The sequence below is a fragment of the Saccoglossus kowalevskii genome, chromosome 15 (assembly GCF_978046115.1).
Source record: "Saccoglossus kowalevskii chromosome 15, keSacKowa6.1, whole genome shotgun sequence".
NCBI lineage: Eukaryota > Metazoa > Hemichordata > Enteropneusta > Harrimaniidae > Saccoglossus > Saccoglossus kowalevskii.
Window position 1 is genome coordinate 30,702,223 of NC_140655.1, and position 15,768 is coordinate 30,717,990.

A 15,768-nucleotide genomic window follows, 5' to 3' on the forward strand; every position below is an offset into this window, starting at 1 on the left:
TCTCAGTACATTACTATTTCAGCCATATTAGCTAGCTGTACAATGTGTTCTCTCAGTACATTACTATTTCAGCCATATTAGCTAGCTGTACAATGTGTTCTCTCCGGTACATTACTATTTCAGCAATATTAGCTAGCTGTACAATGTGTTCTCTCAGTACATTACTATTTCAGCCATATTAGCTAGCTGTACAATGTGTTCTCTCCAGTACATTACTATTTCAGCCATATTAGCTAGCTGTACAATATGTTCTCTCCAGTACATTACTATTTCAGCAATATTAGCTAGCTGTACAATGTGTTCTCTCAGTACATTACTATTTCAGCCATATTAGCTAGCTGTACAATGTGTTCTCTCCAGTACATTACTATTTCAGCCATATTAGCTAGCTGTACAATATGTTCTCTCCAGTACATTACTATTTCAGCCATATTAGCTAGCTGTACAATGTGTTCTCTCCAGTACATTACTATTTCAGCCATATTAGCTAGCTGTACAATATGTTCTCTCAGTACATTACTATTTCAGCCATATTAGCTAGCTGTACAATGTGTTCTCTCCGGTACATTACTATTTCAGCCATATTAGCTAGCTGTACAATGTGTTCTCTCCGGTACATTACTATTTTAGCCATATTAGCTAGCTGTACAATGTGTTCTCTCAGTACATTACTATTTCAGCCATATTAGCTAGCTGTACAATGTGTTCTCTCCGGTACATTACTATTTCAGCCATATTAGCTAGCTGTACAATGTGTTCTCTCCGGTACATTACTATTTCAGCCATATTAGCTAGCTGTACAATGTGTTCTCTCCGGTACATTACTATTTCAGCCATATTAGCTAGCTGTACAATGTGTTCTCTCCGGTACATTACTATTTCAGCCATATTAGCTAGCTGTACAATGTGTTCTCTCCGGTACATTACTATTTCAGCCATATTAGCTAGCTGTACAATGTGTTCTCTCCGGTACATTACTATTTTAGCCATATTAGCTAGCTGTACAATGTGTTCTCTCCGGTACATTACTATTTCAGCCATATTAGCTAGCTGTACAATGTGTTCTCTCCGGTACATTACTATTTTAGCCATATTAGCTAGCTGTACAATGTGTTCTCTCCAGTACATTACTATTTCAGCCATATTAGCTAGCTGTACAATGTGTTCTCTCCGGTACATTACTATTTTAGCCATATTAGCTAGCTGTACAATGTGTTCTCTCCAGTACATTACTATTTCAGCCATATTAGCTAGCTGTACAATGTGTTCTCTCAGTACATTACTATTTCAGCCATATTAGCTAGCTGTACAATGTGTTCTCTCCGGTACATTACTATTTCAGCCATATTAGCTAGCTGTACAATGTGTTCTCTCAGTACATTACTATTTCAGCCATATTAGCTAGCTGTACAATGTGTTCTCTCCGGTACATTACTATTTCAGCCATATTAGCTAGCTGTACAATGTGTTCTCTCCGGTACATTACTATTTTAGCCATATTAGCTAGCTGTACAATGTGTTCTCTCCGGTACATTACTATTTCAGCCATATTAGCTAGCTGTACAATGTGTTCTCTCCGGTACATTACTATTTCAGCCATATTAGCTAGCTGTACAATGTGTTCTCTCCAGTACATTACTATTTCAGCCATATTAGCTAGCTGTACAATATGTTCTCTCCAGTACATTACTATTTCAGCCATATTAGCTAGCTGTACAATGTGTTCTCTCCGGTACATTACTATTTCAGCCATATTAGCTAGCTGTACAATGTGTTCTCTCCGGTACATTACTATTTCAGCCATATTAGCTAGCTGTACAATGTGTTCTTTCCGGTACATTACTATTTCAGCCATATTAGCTAGCTGTACAATGTGTTCTCTCCGGTACATTACTATTTTAGCCATATTAGCTAGCTGTACAATGTGTTCTCTCAGTACATTACTATTTCAGCCATATTAGCTAGCTGTACAATGTGTTCTTTCCGGTACATTACTATTTCAGCCATATTAGCTAGCTGTACAATGTGTTCTCTCCAGTACATTACTATTTCAGCCATATTAGCTAGCTGTACAATGTGTTCTCTCCAGTACATTACTATTTCAGCCATATTAGCTAGCTGTACAATGTGTTCTCTCCGGTACATTACTATTTCAGCCATATTAGCTAGCTGTACAATGTGTTCTCTCCGGTACATTACTATTTCAGCCATATTAGCTAGCTGTACAATGTGTTCTCTCAGTACATTACTATTTCAGCCATATTAGCTAGCTGTACAATGTGTTCTCTCCGGTACATTACTATTTCAGCCATATTAGCTAGCTGTACAATGTGTTCTCTCCGGTACATTACTATTTTAGCCATATTAGCTAGCTGTACAATGTGTTCTCTCCAGTACATTACTATTTCAGCCATATTAGCTAGCTGTACAATGTGTTCTCTCCGGTACATTACTATTTCAGCCATATTAGCTAGCTGTACAATGTGTTCTCTCCGGTACATTACTATTTCAGCCATATTAGCTAGCTGTACAATGTGTTCTTTCCGGTACATTACTATTTTAGCCATATTAGCTAGCTGTACAATGTGTTCTCTCCGGTACATTACTATTTCAGCCATATTAGCTAGCTGTACAATGTGTTCTCTCCGATACATTACTATTTCAGCCATATTAGCTAGCTGTACAATGTGTTCTCTCCAGTACATTACTATTTCAGCCATATTAGCTAGCTGTACAATGTGTTCTCTCCGGTACATTACTATTTCAGCCATATTAGCTAGCTGTACAATGTGTTCTCTCCGGTACATTACTATTTTAGCCATATTAGCTAGCTGTACAATGTGTTCTCTCCGGTACATTACTATTTCAGCCATATTAGCTAGCTGTACAATGTGTTCTCTCCAGTACATTACTATTTCAGCCATATTAGCTAGCTGTACAATGTGTTCTCTCCAGTACATTACTATTTCAGCCATATTAGCTAGCTGTACAATGTGTTCTCTCCGGTACATTACTATTTCAGCCATATTAGCTAGCTGTACAATGTGTTCTCTCCGGTACATTACTATTTCAGCCATATTAGCTAGCTGTACAATGTGTTCTCTCCGGTACATTACTATTTCAGCAATATTAGCTAGCTGTACAATGTGTTCTCTCCGGTACATTACTATTTCAGCCATATTAGCTAGCTGTACAATGTGTTCTCTCCGGTACATTACTATTTCAGCCATATTAGCTAGCTGTACAATGTGTTCTCTCCGGTACATTACTATTTCAGCCATATTAGCTAGCTGTACAATGTGTTCTCTCCGGTACATTACTATTTCAGCCATATTAGCTAGCTGTACAATGTGTTCTCTCCGGTACATTACTATTTCAGCAATATTAGCTAGCTGTACAATGTGTTCTCTCCGGTACATTACTATTTCAGCCATATTAGCTAGCTGTACAATGTGTTCTCTCCGGTACATTACTATTTCAGCCATATTAGCTAGCTGTACAATGTGTTCTCTCCGGTACATTACTATTTTAGCCATATTAGCTAGCTGTACAATATGTTCTCTCAGTACATTACTATTTCAGCCATATTAGCTAGCTGTACAATGTGTTCTCTCCGGTACATTACTATTTCAGCCATATTAGCTAGCTGTACAATATGTTCTCTCAGTACATTACTATTTCAGCCATATTAGCTAGCTGTACAATGTGTTCTCTCCGGTACATTACTATTTTAGCCATATTAGCTAGCTGTACAATGTGTTCTCTATGGTACATTACTATTTCAGCCATATTAGCTAGCTGTACAATGTGTTCTCTCCGGTACATTACTATTTCAGCCATATTAGCTAGCTGTACAATGTGTTCTCTCCAGTACATTACTATTTTAGCCATATTAGCTAGCTGTACAATGTGTTCTCTCCGGTACATTACTATTTCAGCCATATTAGCTAGCTGTACAATGTGTTCTCTCCGGTACATTACTATTTTAGCCATATTAGCTAGCTGTACAATATGTTCTCTCAGTACATTACTATTTCAGCCATATTAGCTAGCTGTACAATGTGTTCTCTCAGTACATTACTATTTTAGCCATATTAGCTAGCTGTACAATGTGTTCTCTCCGGTACATTACTATTTCAGCCATATTAGCTAGCTGTACAATGTGTTCTTTCCGGTACATTACTATTTCAGCCATATTAGCTAGCTGTACAATGTGTTCTCTCCGGTACATTACTATTTCAGCCATATTAGCTAGCTGTACAATGTGTTCTTTCCGGTACATTACTATTTCAGCCATATTAGCTAGCTGTACAATGTGTTCTCTCCGGTACATTACTATTTCAGCCATATTAGCTAGCTGTACAATGTGTTCTCTCCTGTACATTACTATTTTAGCCATATTAGCTAGCTGTACAATATGTTCTCTCAGTACATTACTATTTCAGCCATATTAGCTAGCTGTACAATGTGTTCTCTCAGTACATTACTATTTCAGCCATATTAGCTAGCTGTACAATGTGTTCTCTCCGGTACATTACTATTTCAGCCATATTAGCTAGCTGTACAATGTGTTCTCTCCGGTACATTACTATTTCAGCCATATTAGCTAGCTGTACAATGTGTTCTCTCCGGTACATTACTATTTCAGCCATATTAGCTAGCTGTACAATGTGTTCTCTCAGTACATTACTATTTCAGCCATATTAGCTAGCTGTACAATGTGTTCTCTCCGGTACATTACTATTTTAGCCATATTAGCTAGCTGTACAATATGTTCTCTCAGTACATTACTATTTCAGCCATATTAGCTAGCTGTACAATATGTTCTCTCCAGTACATTACTATTTCAGCCATATTAGCTAGCTGTACAATGTATTCATTTAGATAGTACTCAGCAGTTACATAAGCAAGCTTCAATATTTCCCGAAATTCAGCAAAAAGTGAAATGATCAGTTCGTTATCTTAAAGGGCGGCAGTCGTCATGCCGCGTCCCGTTCGATATGGGGCTCATAGCGACGTATACAACACGTGTAAAATACATTGTTTAATTTCATGAAATTCGCTTTAATTAAGTTTCTTCTCATTCAGGCATTAGGCAAACACTCATTATGGTAGTTGAAAAAAATGTTCTTGTGAGTGAAGTAAACGACTAGATATCCGAATGTATATGTCATTGTAATTCTTAGAACTATGTAACAAGTCTGCCTGATCTATATTTTTTCCATTACCTTCAAACTGCATACTGCATGGTTTTCTTCAAATTGAATACATCCGTCACAACATGGGCGTGATGTATTATGGGTAAATTGCGAACACCAACATGATGTAAAATATGTATATAATTAAGCAATGAATGTTATACTACGTGCATTGTTCAATTAATAGGGGGTGGCGTCTTCGTAACCACTGTCGTTGTTGGAGCCGTTGCTATGGTTGCAAGCCCCTTCCGACTTGACCCAGTGCCGTTCATGCGTGATGTCATATTTTACCTTGGTGCTTGTTTTTGAACATTTTGGATTATATGGGATGGACGCGTAACATTTTTTGAAACATTTGGTAAGTTATGTGCCCTCAGTGGTAGACAATGGAAATGTTGTATACTTGTATCTCAACAATAATTGGGTACATCCTAGGAATACTCGTGCAAATGTCAGTTATACGCCACAATACAAAGAAATTCAACTACGCATGCGCAGATATAGACGTCGTGTGGAAGGACCATATTTGGTATTCATTACTCAGATGACTACCCCAGACCCACTAGTCATTCCATTTGAAATTATATAAACGAATGGAGCATACATATTTCCCAGCAGCCTCAGGAGAAATTCTTCTCTGTGGAGCCAATGAGCGCGAGAATCCATAAGGACAAATTTTGAACCGCAACACAAATACGGTCTATGTAATTATTTTAACATAGAAGAAACACACAAAATCGAATACATTTTGTAACCTTTTGTTGTTCATTATAGTCTGAGGTAATTGTTTTCAGGTTACATTGGTCTGTATGTCGTCTTCGTTGCATTTGTTATCATTGGACATAAATGCAGTCAACATCATGAAAAACAAAAGCAAGGTACTGATATGTATACACCAGACGTAGAGGGCGTGTTTATACTAACTGGTAAGTACGATTTGTTATTGTGCACCGCATGGTTAATGTTGGAATATGAAAAATGGAAATTGAAGGTCTAAAATTTAATGTTACGATTCTGTATTTAATGCAAATAAGACTGTTTCTCACGCACGGTTGGGGAATAAATATATACTCAATATTACGTGCATGGGTACTAGAATTATTTTCAATTTGTCTCTAAAAGTGTTTTCTACGAACGCCTTTTCAAGACACATGCCCAGCCGAAATACGGTATTTATGCGTTGTTAACTTTCAATATGTTGCGTACTCAGAATGACTTACTGCATTATAATTAATTATTTGCTTGGATGTTGTTTGTCATCCAAACTAGCAATATGGATGAATACATTGCTGTACATCAGGTCAAGAAATCAAGAAATATATGAGCGTTCCATTGACTAGTTCAATCAGTATTTGATTCCTGCTCCTAAACATAGGTATCCTACAAAGCAAAACAAGTCTACAAATGGCAATAACAGTTGACCTTGTTAATGCATGGCAAACCTCAAATACTTGTAACGAATGGGAGATGAGAATGAAAGTTATATAATCACATAGGTTTGGATATTTTTTCTAGATCAAGTGCAAATTTTTGTATTGTATGGTTCACGTCTTCTCAAAGGGCCAGACAGTGTAGCATTTCCAGCAGTCATATCTAGGCCAGATAATTAGGTCATTGAAGGTGTCGGCTTCATGGTTCATGGGTCTCAATTGTTATATAATACAAAGTTATTAAAAATATGCAAATGAAGTGTTGTCAAATATGTAGCTATAGTGAATCTATGCAAGTTTGATGTAATGTTAACATAGAATAAATGCCACATTTGCATCACTATATGCATACATGTGTAATTACAAATTGTTAATTGTACTTTACCATTATAATTGTTGTTGTCCCATGTTTAGATTCTCAGAAATTTCGCATTGAAAAGGTTGAGCAAGAAACGAAGAAGAGTGAGACTCTGAAACCGTTGCCCACAGAGTCGTCAGCTGGTAAAACAGACAACACACTTGCAGAAACTCATTCAACTGATTCACCAGCGCCGCAAACGTATGGGACAATCACATCTACTGGTGACAGTGATGGAGATACCTTGGTAGAGAATATGCATATAGGTATGATTATTTGTAATCGACACATATTGTATACAGGTTCTTGCAATCTGATTGGGTCACCTAGGTGGTTGTACACAAATTCTCGCTATCTGATTGGTTCACACAAGCGGTTGTATACAGGTTCTTGCAATCTGATTGGGTCACCTAAGTGGTTGTACACAAATTCTCGCTATCTGATTGGTTCACACAAGCGGTTGTATGCAGGTTCTTGCAATCTGATTGGGTCACCTAAGTGGTTGTACACAAATTCTCGCTATCTGATTGGTTCACACAAGCGGTTGTATGCAGGTTCTTGCAATCTGATTGGGTCACCTAAGTGGTTGTACACAAATTCTCGCTATCTGATTGGTTCACACAAGCGGTTGTATACAGGTTCTTGCAATCTGATTGGTTCACCTAGGTGGTTGTGCACAAGTTCTTGCAATCAGAAATTCTGAAAATAATATGAGGGTGTAATGTCTGTGAATCAAAGATTTTAACCTGCGGCGAAGATAAATTTTACATTATTTTTGTTTTTACATAGATTATGAACCTCTTTTTACCAAGGTGGAAATTAAACCGGGGGTGAAAGGTCGGCTACGTGTATTCTTTCTAGCATTGGTTCCTATTGACCATAGAAGGTGGAAATATCAAAAGCTAGTTGGCAAAATACTTGATGTGCTCAAGGTAACGTAAACATTCGAGAGTAAACACACGAAAGTACACATACGAGAGTACACATACGAGAGTACACATACGAAAATACACATACGAGAATACACATACGAGAGTACACATACGAGAATACACATACGAGAGTACACATACGATGATAAACACGATAAAATAATGATCAATATATATGATTTACTTTTTAACACACTGTCCACTGTGCTGTAGAGTTTTAATCGAGACTGAACCTTTTTTTTATTTGCATGAATTATCTATATATGTGCACGAGGAATAATGTTAAGAGGGTTATTCGATACATCAAATGACTGTTAACATTTAGTGCTATACAGTTCATACGAGTCTAATACTACCTAACGCCTGGAGATAATAATACAGTATGTCCCCTCTCTCACAATGTTCTTGTCAACAGTGTACGTTCGAAATCTGTTCAGTCAGAGGAGAATTGTACGAGCCTCCTTACAAGTACAACAAATAATCGTGATGGCCATCATTATTGAAAATAAATAATGATCTGCGAAATTATTTTAAACGTACATAGACAATTTGCTCAGGATTATATTTTTAAATATAATAATGGTGTTTTTTTTGCAGATGCCTGTGATGTTTCTTGCCATTCTAACAATCCCTCTAGTTGATCATGAAAAAGATATGAAAAATTGGAATAAAATATTGAACTGCCTCCATATGATAACAGCTCCAGTATTTTCCACTGTAGTGACAATGTGTAAGTAAATTTATGTACATAGATAAACATCGTGCCTGTACAGTGGCACAGTGATACTAGATATCCAGATAAAGTTGTGTTGTCAACTTTTAATTATATCATGCATCATTAAATTGCCATTGTTTTGTTGCTTCCAGGCCATTCCGTTCCCGTGTCGGACCAGTTTCTTGTGTGGCACGTAGCTTTGATCATAGGAGCGATATTATCAGTATTGGTCTTCCTGACTTCCTCCCATGATAAACCGCCTGTATACCACTGGGTGAGTGGTCAAATAAAGTTTTATTCTTAACAAGCCACAGGGGCGGATCTAGGATTCTGGAATAGAGGGGGCAGATTAGTTGGCCGAAGGCCAAGTTCGCGAGCGCCGGTGGCGCGAAGCCCTGTTGGTTGTTAAAAATAGGGGGCGCGGCCCCCTCGGCCCCCTCTAAATCCGCCAATGAGCCAGATAATCAGCCTACCATAGGTTTGATGGCTCAAAAGTATACATGCAACACTTAATATCGCTTCAAATCTGTTATTTGTAATTTAGAAATGAAATGACATGACAGGCGGGACTCGAATCCCACAATCTTTGTTAGACTTGACTGACTGACAAATGAGCAGATAAACCTATTTAAATACCATATTTACGCCATATGAACAAATGAAATATAACTACCTTTATCGGGATTTGAACCAGCAATCTTCGGATGACTTCTGCGTTGAAAAGTGGGTGCAATCGTTCACATAATGAATGGCCCACGCGTGAGAGAAGTACAATATTTGAATAATGCAAAACGAGAGAGCGGTATCTGACTTAGAATGCGGCAACCGCACCTGGAGATTGTGAAGGGCGGTAGTCGTCGTGCCGTGTCCTGTTTGATATGGGACTCATAGCGACGTACACAAAGCGTGTAAAATATATTGTTTATTTACATGAAATTCGAACACGCGCAGCGCGACGCCACCGCCCTTTAATAGATTTTATAGGTATTTGACACATTTTTTATTTAAAAAATACTTTGTGACTATACATTTTTATTAGAATGAATATGAATGATATGCACCATGGTCATGTTATAATATATTTATGGAAGTTAGTAGGAATATTGTATCGTATATAAGTCGGTTATTGGAGCATGTCATGATGTAGTTAATATACGCCTTTTTTCAGGTGTTTGCGTATGCTGGTTTTGGTATGGGTGTCGTCTGGATCTACGCGACTGCTAATGAAATCATCAATGCCCTTCAGGTATGCGGGGTTAACCCGATCGTCTCCTTCAAAAATCTCGGTTCAAATATTTGCGCATTTTCCATGATTTTCTCAAAATTCTGCCTTAATTGTGAACAAAATAGACAGAAAATGTTATAGGTCATTGGTCAGTAATTTTCAGTTTTAATACTTATGTGTTAAAGTGGGTGTAATTTGGATATTTTCACAAACTGGCGACGGAAAAATGTTCTACACGCTTTCGTATTGCAGCTTGGTCATATTCCTTGAAGTATTCAAGTTGATGGATGGGTAACAAGGAAAATAAGACTCTGGGTAGCGATAATGATGTCAGATTCGACTGGGAACGTTTGGGTGGTTGTAAAACCCTGTGTTTTTATTCAAATGAACAAATTAGCGTTCGGGTCTTGTTCATCGGGGCAATACTACCAGGCGTCTTTCGTACAGTCATGCAAATACGCTCGAAGAAGTAAATAACGTTTTTTTTTTTCTCTTTTCGCATATTCATTTTCCACTAGGCACTTGGTATTATGTTTGATTTGAGTGAAGAACTTCTTGGATTTCTATTACTAGCCATTGGAAATAGCATAGCAGGTAAGTACTGTGTTAATCCGCTGAAAGAATATGTGTGATTAAAATGCACGTGAGCTATGCATGTGTTTTGAAACATGCTCGAATCCAGGCCGGGGTTTGTAATACCGTAAAAGCTAGATCACTTGTTCCTAAGATCTAACAATTTTGAACTGTATCTATGTTTCTAAGTACAAATACACCATGTTCAATACACATGTAATGATAACGCTATTATTGAGATATTTTGTATTCAGATTTAGTTACAGATACTACAAATGCCAAAGCCGGTCGACCTGTTATGTCCATTGGTGCATGTTTTGGTGGACCCTTATTCAGTATCCTTTTTCATTTCTATTGTTTGTTTAGTAACTGGTGTTACAAAGGACAACACATAACAGATAAAATGTAATTACAAAATGCTGGTCGTTGAGAGGGGGTATTATGATTTCGCCTTTTTTCATCATGATGTTCATTTCAGACCACACAATTTCTAAACGATGTACACAGATGCTTGCATGCATAGTTACGAGTTACGAGTGCGTGAACACCCCGATTCCACGGCGCAGTTGAAAAGTCAGTCCGAGTTCATGATCTGATTTAATCTGACGTGTTCTTAAGTCTAATGCATACATATATTGTTTTAATCTTATTTTTTTTATTATTTACAACTATTGCCACACACCTTGGCGGTTTTCACCATTACTAAAACAAACAAAAATAACATACTAAATATATTTAAATAAACAATGTACAGTTCACGCTGCCCATAGCAGTCCGGTTAATTGTAATCTTTAACGTCATTTTAGATATGTTATTAGGATTCGGCATAGCTGGTACAATTGGGGCGATTCGTGCAGATGGAGAGGACCTCATGGTAAGATCATCCTATGACCCATTCATAATATCAATATTGGCCAATTGAACAGAGGGTGTTTTAGGTTAATTAACACAAATTTAAAGTGATACAAACCACCTTTTTTTAATATACAGTATGCTGCCTCGGTGACAATCCTGTGAATAGTCATATACATTCCATGGAGGTCAATGTTTTATTGTTCTCAGGCCTATAATTGTTGTTTTTGCCTGTTGGCTGCAGTTTAATATAAAAAAAATTTTAACGATGCATGTGTGTTTTTATTTGTTTTATTTCAATTTGTTTTATTCTATTTATTACAAGGCGATCGGACATCTCTGGTGATACACAATCACGCCTTTCATATAATTCGCGCTGTATAGCGTCAAAGTTTGTGAAGACATTCGCCATTTGTAATTAGTTAAAGCGCGGTGGTCGTCGCGCAGCAGGTGCTCGAATTTCATGTAAATAAACAATGTATTTTACACGCGTTGTATACGTCGCTATGATTCCCATATCGAACAAGACGCGGCGAGACGACCACCATCCTTTAACTATAATCAGACTACAGATAAAAACAGTATCTGAACGTTCATTCTTTCACACAGTCACATCACAGACACATTTCAACGCTAGAGGGCGTGACGAAAAATGTGTATTGGCTAACCAATCGTATTCATTTTCCAACAGATTTCTTACCAGCCTCTACAGGCCGTCCTATTTTTCACGATGGCCGTCAGTTTGTTGTCTTCTTTGCTCATCATGCTTGTTTACTGGTTTAAAGTCACCAAACCATATGGAGTATATCTATTTATTTTGTACATCGTTTTTCTCATTATTGCTATACTGGTAGAAACTGAAGTCATTAATTTATGATGAAATGACGTTATTCATCTGTGATTCGATAATCGTTAATATACTTCACTTAATCATGCTTGGCTAACCATTAAACATGTAACTGAATAGTAATGTCTGAAAATGTGCTAAAAATGTAAAACAAATCACTGCTTTAATATATTTACGCTTTCTTTTACGTTTGATTTTAAGTTTCCCACCTGTAACTGTGTATGGCGATGACACACTATGTACATGTATATTCAAATGATATGCATGTAGCAACCAACCTATACTAATCAAATCACGCCACGTACTCCCCTTCGTCATGTGACCCCACAACCAGAGAATTTGTACTTTACTGATAATGTCGATGTTGATAATGTTGCCAAAGAAATTATATTGAGTTGTGTTTTTTGATATTACGAATACCACTTTTTTTCTGCCAACTCACATTTTTAAACTTTGTATATATCACTGTTATTGCAACAACTTTATTCAGCTCAATAAACTTGACCAATATAACCATTTTTATGATTTTGTTCATATTATAATAATATTATAATCGCGCGACTGAGTCGTGCGATGGTACGTTAGGCGTTTGGAAAGATCAGCGATGATTTGCCTCTGAATTGTGTTAAATACTGTCCAGTAGTAGTATATGTTCAATGTATTAAAAATAGTAAAAGAAACATTTTAGTCTAATGGATAATTGAATTAATGTAACAGACTTTGGGTATCAGTATCACGTACATAACAACATATCCGTCGCACTCGCCGAGACCCGAAGAGGTATAATCATGGTTAAATGGTTTCAGCGAAGTCTGTTCAAAGTATGTACACTTCAGTGTAGTATAAAATAACAACATTTCACGTAGAATGGTGTTTTAATTCAATTTATGTTTCGGGGTGTTGTTGGTTCCCCTTTATCAAACTACAACCACAAACAACTTCAATATGAGTACAAAAATAAAAATAAAAGCATGTTTGGTGAAACTGTGGACGATGGAGGAGAATGCCGGTGGCTTTATGAGGACCTTTGGAATAGCACCAATGGTACTGTAATTCGAACAGGACGCGGCGCGACGACCACCGTCCTTTAACATGCTTGAGTATCACTGGTGTGCGACCAATGTCGATTGTCCTCATTATTTGCCTAAAGTCATAGACATAACATTTTCAAATTTGTCAGGTCAGTTTTAAATTAAAATTAATATTGAAATAAGTATCTAATCTGATGGAAATTTAATATAACGTCAGCTGACGTCAGAGAATCGCTTCTTGGCTAGATGACGCTATTTATAGGAGTGGTCAAATACATTTCCCAACATGGAGCCTAAGAATACCTTGGTCGTGAAGTTGAGTTAAAAGTTCGAATTCCGACGTCAAATTTTCGCCTTTGCCGTGATGTGCGGGTAAGTCGGATGAATATAGAGATGGTATGGCACTCATTTTTTCGTCGAATTCAAATGGCCACACCCCAAATACATGGATTGTTTCACATATTGTAAACCCGATGCTAATCAGTGTCATGCTGGAAGAGAGGACTGTTCCACGAAGACGCCAAAACCTTCGGAAATTTTCGGGATACGCCACGTTTAGTAATAGCGTCTGCAGCCTTTGGGATGTCTGTTTGTTGATATGTTGCGCAATTTTGAACGCCATGTTGTTAGACACATTTCGGCTGTTTGGAATCCATAAAACGTAACCGCTGTATTCACTGGCGGCTTTCACGAGAAACGGAACGTCAAAATTTCCATAAATATTTAATATCTTTACTGCATTGGTATTTGGACTAATACTGACGAGGTTGGTTTTTCTGCCGGCATCGTCTTTATATTGATCTATCGGCTGTAAATCAGACCTCATGATAAAATCTAAACTATCAATTTCCACACCACAGTGACTGTTTCTCAAAATAGCTCCATTCCCTACAACACCGCAACTTTTGTACCGCGTGACGTCTGAGAATGGTGACGTCAGTGGGAGCAGCGCCCTCTTTACCACAGTCATTTGTACGGGTTTTTGATGGTTAGAATTGAAGAATCTTTCCCCGAGCGGAGTATTCTGCCTTGTTAGTATAAAGTACGTTTGATTCAGTTGACTGTCTAGTTGTCTTCTAAGCATCCACATTCTAGTTATGTTCATTTTCCATCGACTTAAGCTTTTGCCAAGTTCAGAAAGTCTTTTCATTAGTAGCTTATTTTGATTGTAGATTTGCACTCTCTTATCCAAAATGTCGTGTAGTTTTTGTTTTTCGCCTTCAATCCTTTTCTCATGTTCTATTCTCAAAGTTTCCTCCGACTTCTCCTCAACCCTGGACCAATCAGCTGCTTTCTTGTCGGTTCCATGACTTGCATTTTGTTTATGGAGATTTATCACCACGTTGCTTTGTTCTGGTACTTGTATATCATTTTCAATGACGTCGTCAACGGGGATTATATCATTTGACGAATCCGGTCTGCATATGTACTCCACATTCTTGTTTTGACCAGGCTGGTAGTAAGTGGCGAAGCCCCAAAGAGCATACGTTTGGGTCATTATGATCACTGATACCGAAAATAGACAAAACTTGACAAGCCACGATGACGGGACACAGCGTTTCAGAAGACTATTTGTATTCATGTCTTCACGATAGGAATCACCAATAAAAACGAAGTCTACCGCGTTGGTTCTCAGCTTGGCACGATTCGTGGCGAAGATCAGGGCCTCAAAATAATCAGCTGCATAATCGACTCGCCAAATCCGCACATTAGTAGCCCCGGTACAACGTGTACGGGGTAGGAGATGATATACCCCTCTATTATGTGCGTAGTTCACTGCTCATAAGCGGGTGTGGTTCGACTAAGTTCACACACTACACCCGGCCTTAATATAGAATACGGCATTGTGGAGCCCACAATGCACGTCATTTTCTGTGTTTCTTGAATGAATAGCTGATTTTGTTGTAAAATAACGGCCCTTATCTTCACTGTTCAATTCCCGAATAATCATACAATTGTTCATACATAAACGTAACCTAGTCTGCGAGTTGTACTGTCACAGTAATTCTAAATCGCCCCAGCCTCCCGCTACGTGCCAACGTGCAATCATGGGAGAGTTGAAGTTCACAACTGGTTTCATTCGGAATCAGCAAGTTGAAAAATACAACTTCTTTCTTGGTCAGGACAGTTGTATTCTCGCAGGTATAGATCAAATTCAGATGGAATTGTTAAATTAAGTTGAACAATTCGGTGAAGGACACCACGTGACATAATGGCTCTTACAGTACAGCGGTTTACTCCTTCTTGCTGGCGTAAGTGTTTGACCATGGACATATAGATACAATAGTAACATTGAACATTACCTTCGTTACCTGCAATATGTCCGCTGTCGAAAGTAAGGCTTGTGCTTGGTGGCTACTCACAAATATATACGCAATGTGTCGCCCAAATAGGTTACTTTCTCCGAAAATTTCATGACATGGGTATTTCTTTCGGGAAATAAACCCTAAATATGGCTTTTTAGTACAAATTTTAACACACATTTTCGTAAATTCCTACCAAAAACTGCCTTTACTAAAAAAATAGTAACCTGTAATGTTTTTGTGTATTGTATCTTTGTTTTGTTAAGCATATCAATAAAAAAAAAAAAAAAAATAAAAAAAAAAA

General features: G+C 37.6%; 1 protein-coding gene and 1 pseudogene across 2 annotated transcripts in view; one reads left to right on the top strand and one right to left on the bottom strand.

Moving 5' to 3' along the window:
• Positions 1–12,643, top strand: part of LOC102804542 (mitochondrial sodium/calcium exchanger protein-like) — a 37,230-nt pseudogene extending 24,587 nt beyond the window's left edge. The window contains exons 6-16 of the transcript XR_014926590.1: positions 5,386–5,556; positions 5,993–6,124; positions 7,043–7,252; positions 7,776–7,918; positions 8,516–8,648; positions 8,786–8,907; positions 9,802–9,879; positions 10,377–10,452; positions 10,686–10,766; positions 11,238–11,305; positions 11,975–12,643. The product of XR_014926590.1 is annotated as a mitochondrial sodium/calcium exchanger protein-like (transcript). The remainder of the gene's footprint in view (positions 1–5,385; positions 5,557–5,992; positions 6,125–7,042; positions 7,253–7,775; positions 7,919–8,515; positions 8,649–8,785; positions 8,908–9,801; positions 9,880–10,376; positions 10,453–10,685; positions 10,767–11,237; positions 11,306–11,974) is intronic.
• A 786-nt stretch (positions 12,644–13,429) lies between these two features.
• Positions 13,430–14,659, bottom strand: LOC102804434 (alpha-N-acetylneuraminide alpha-2,8-sialyltransferase-like). The gene has a single exon (XM_006824405.1). It carries the CDS (start codon positions 14,657–14,659, stop codon positions 13,430–13,432), a length of 1,230 nt encoding a protein of 409 aa, XP_006824468.1.
• Between the last annotated feature and the right edge of the window lie 1,109 nt (positions 14,660–15,768).

Excerpts from the sequence above, each read along its gene's own strand:
- LOC102804434 (XM_006824405.1), bottom strand. The coding sequence starts at position 14,659 with ATGACCCAAACGTATGCTCTTTGGGGCTTCGCCACTTACTACCAGCCT.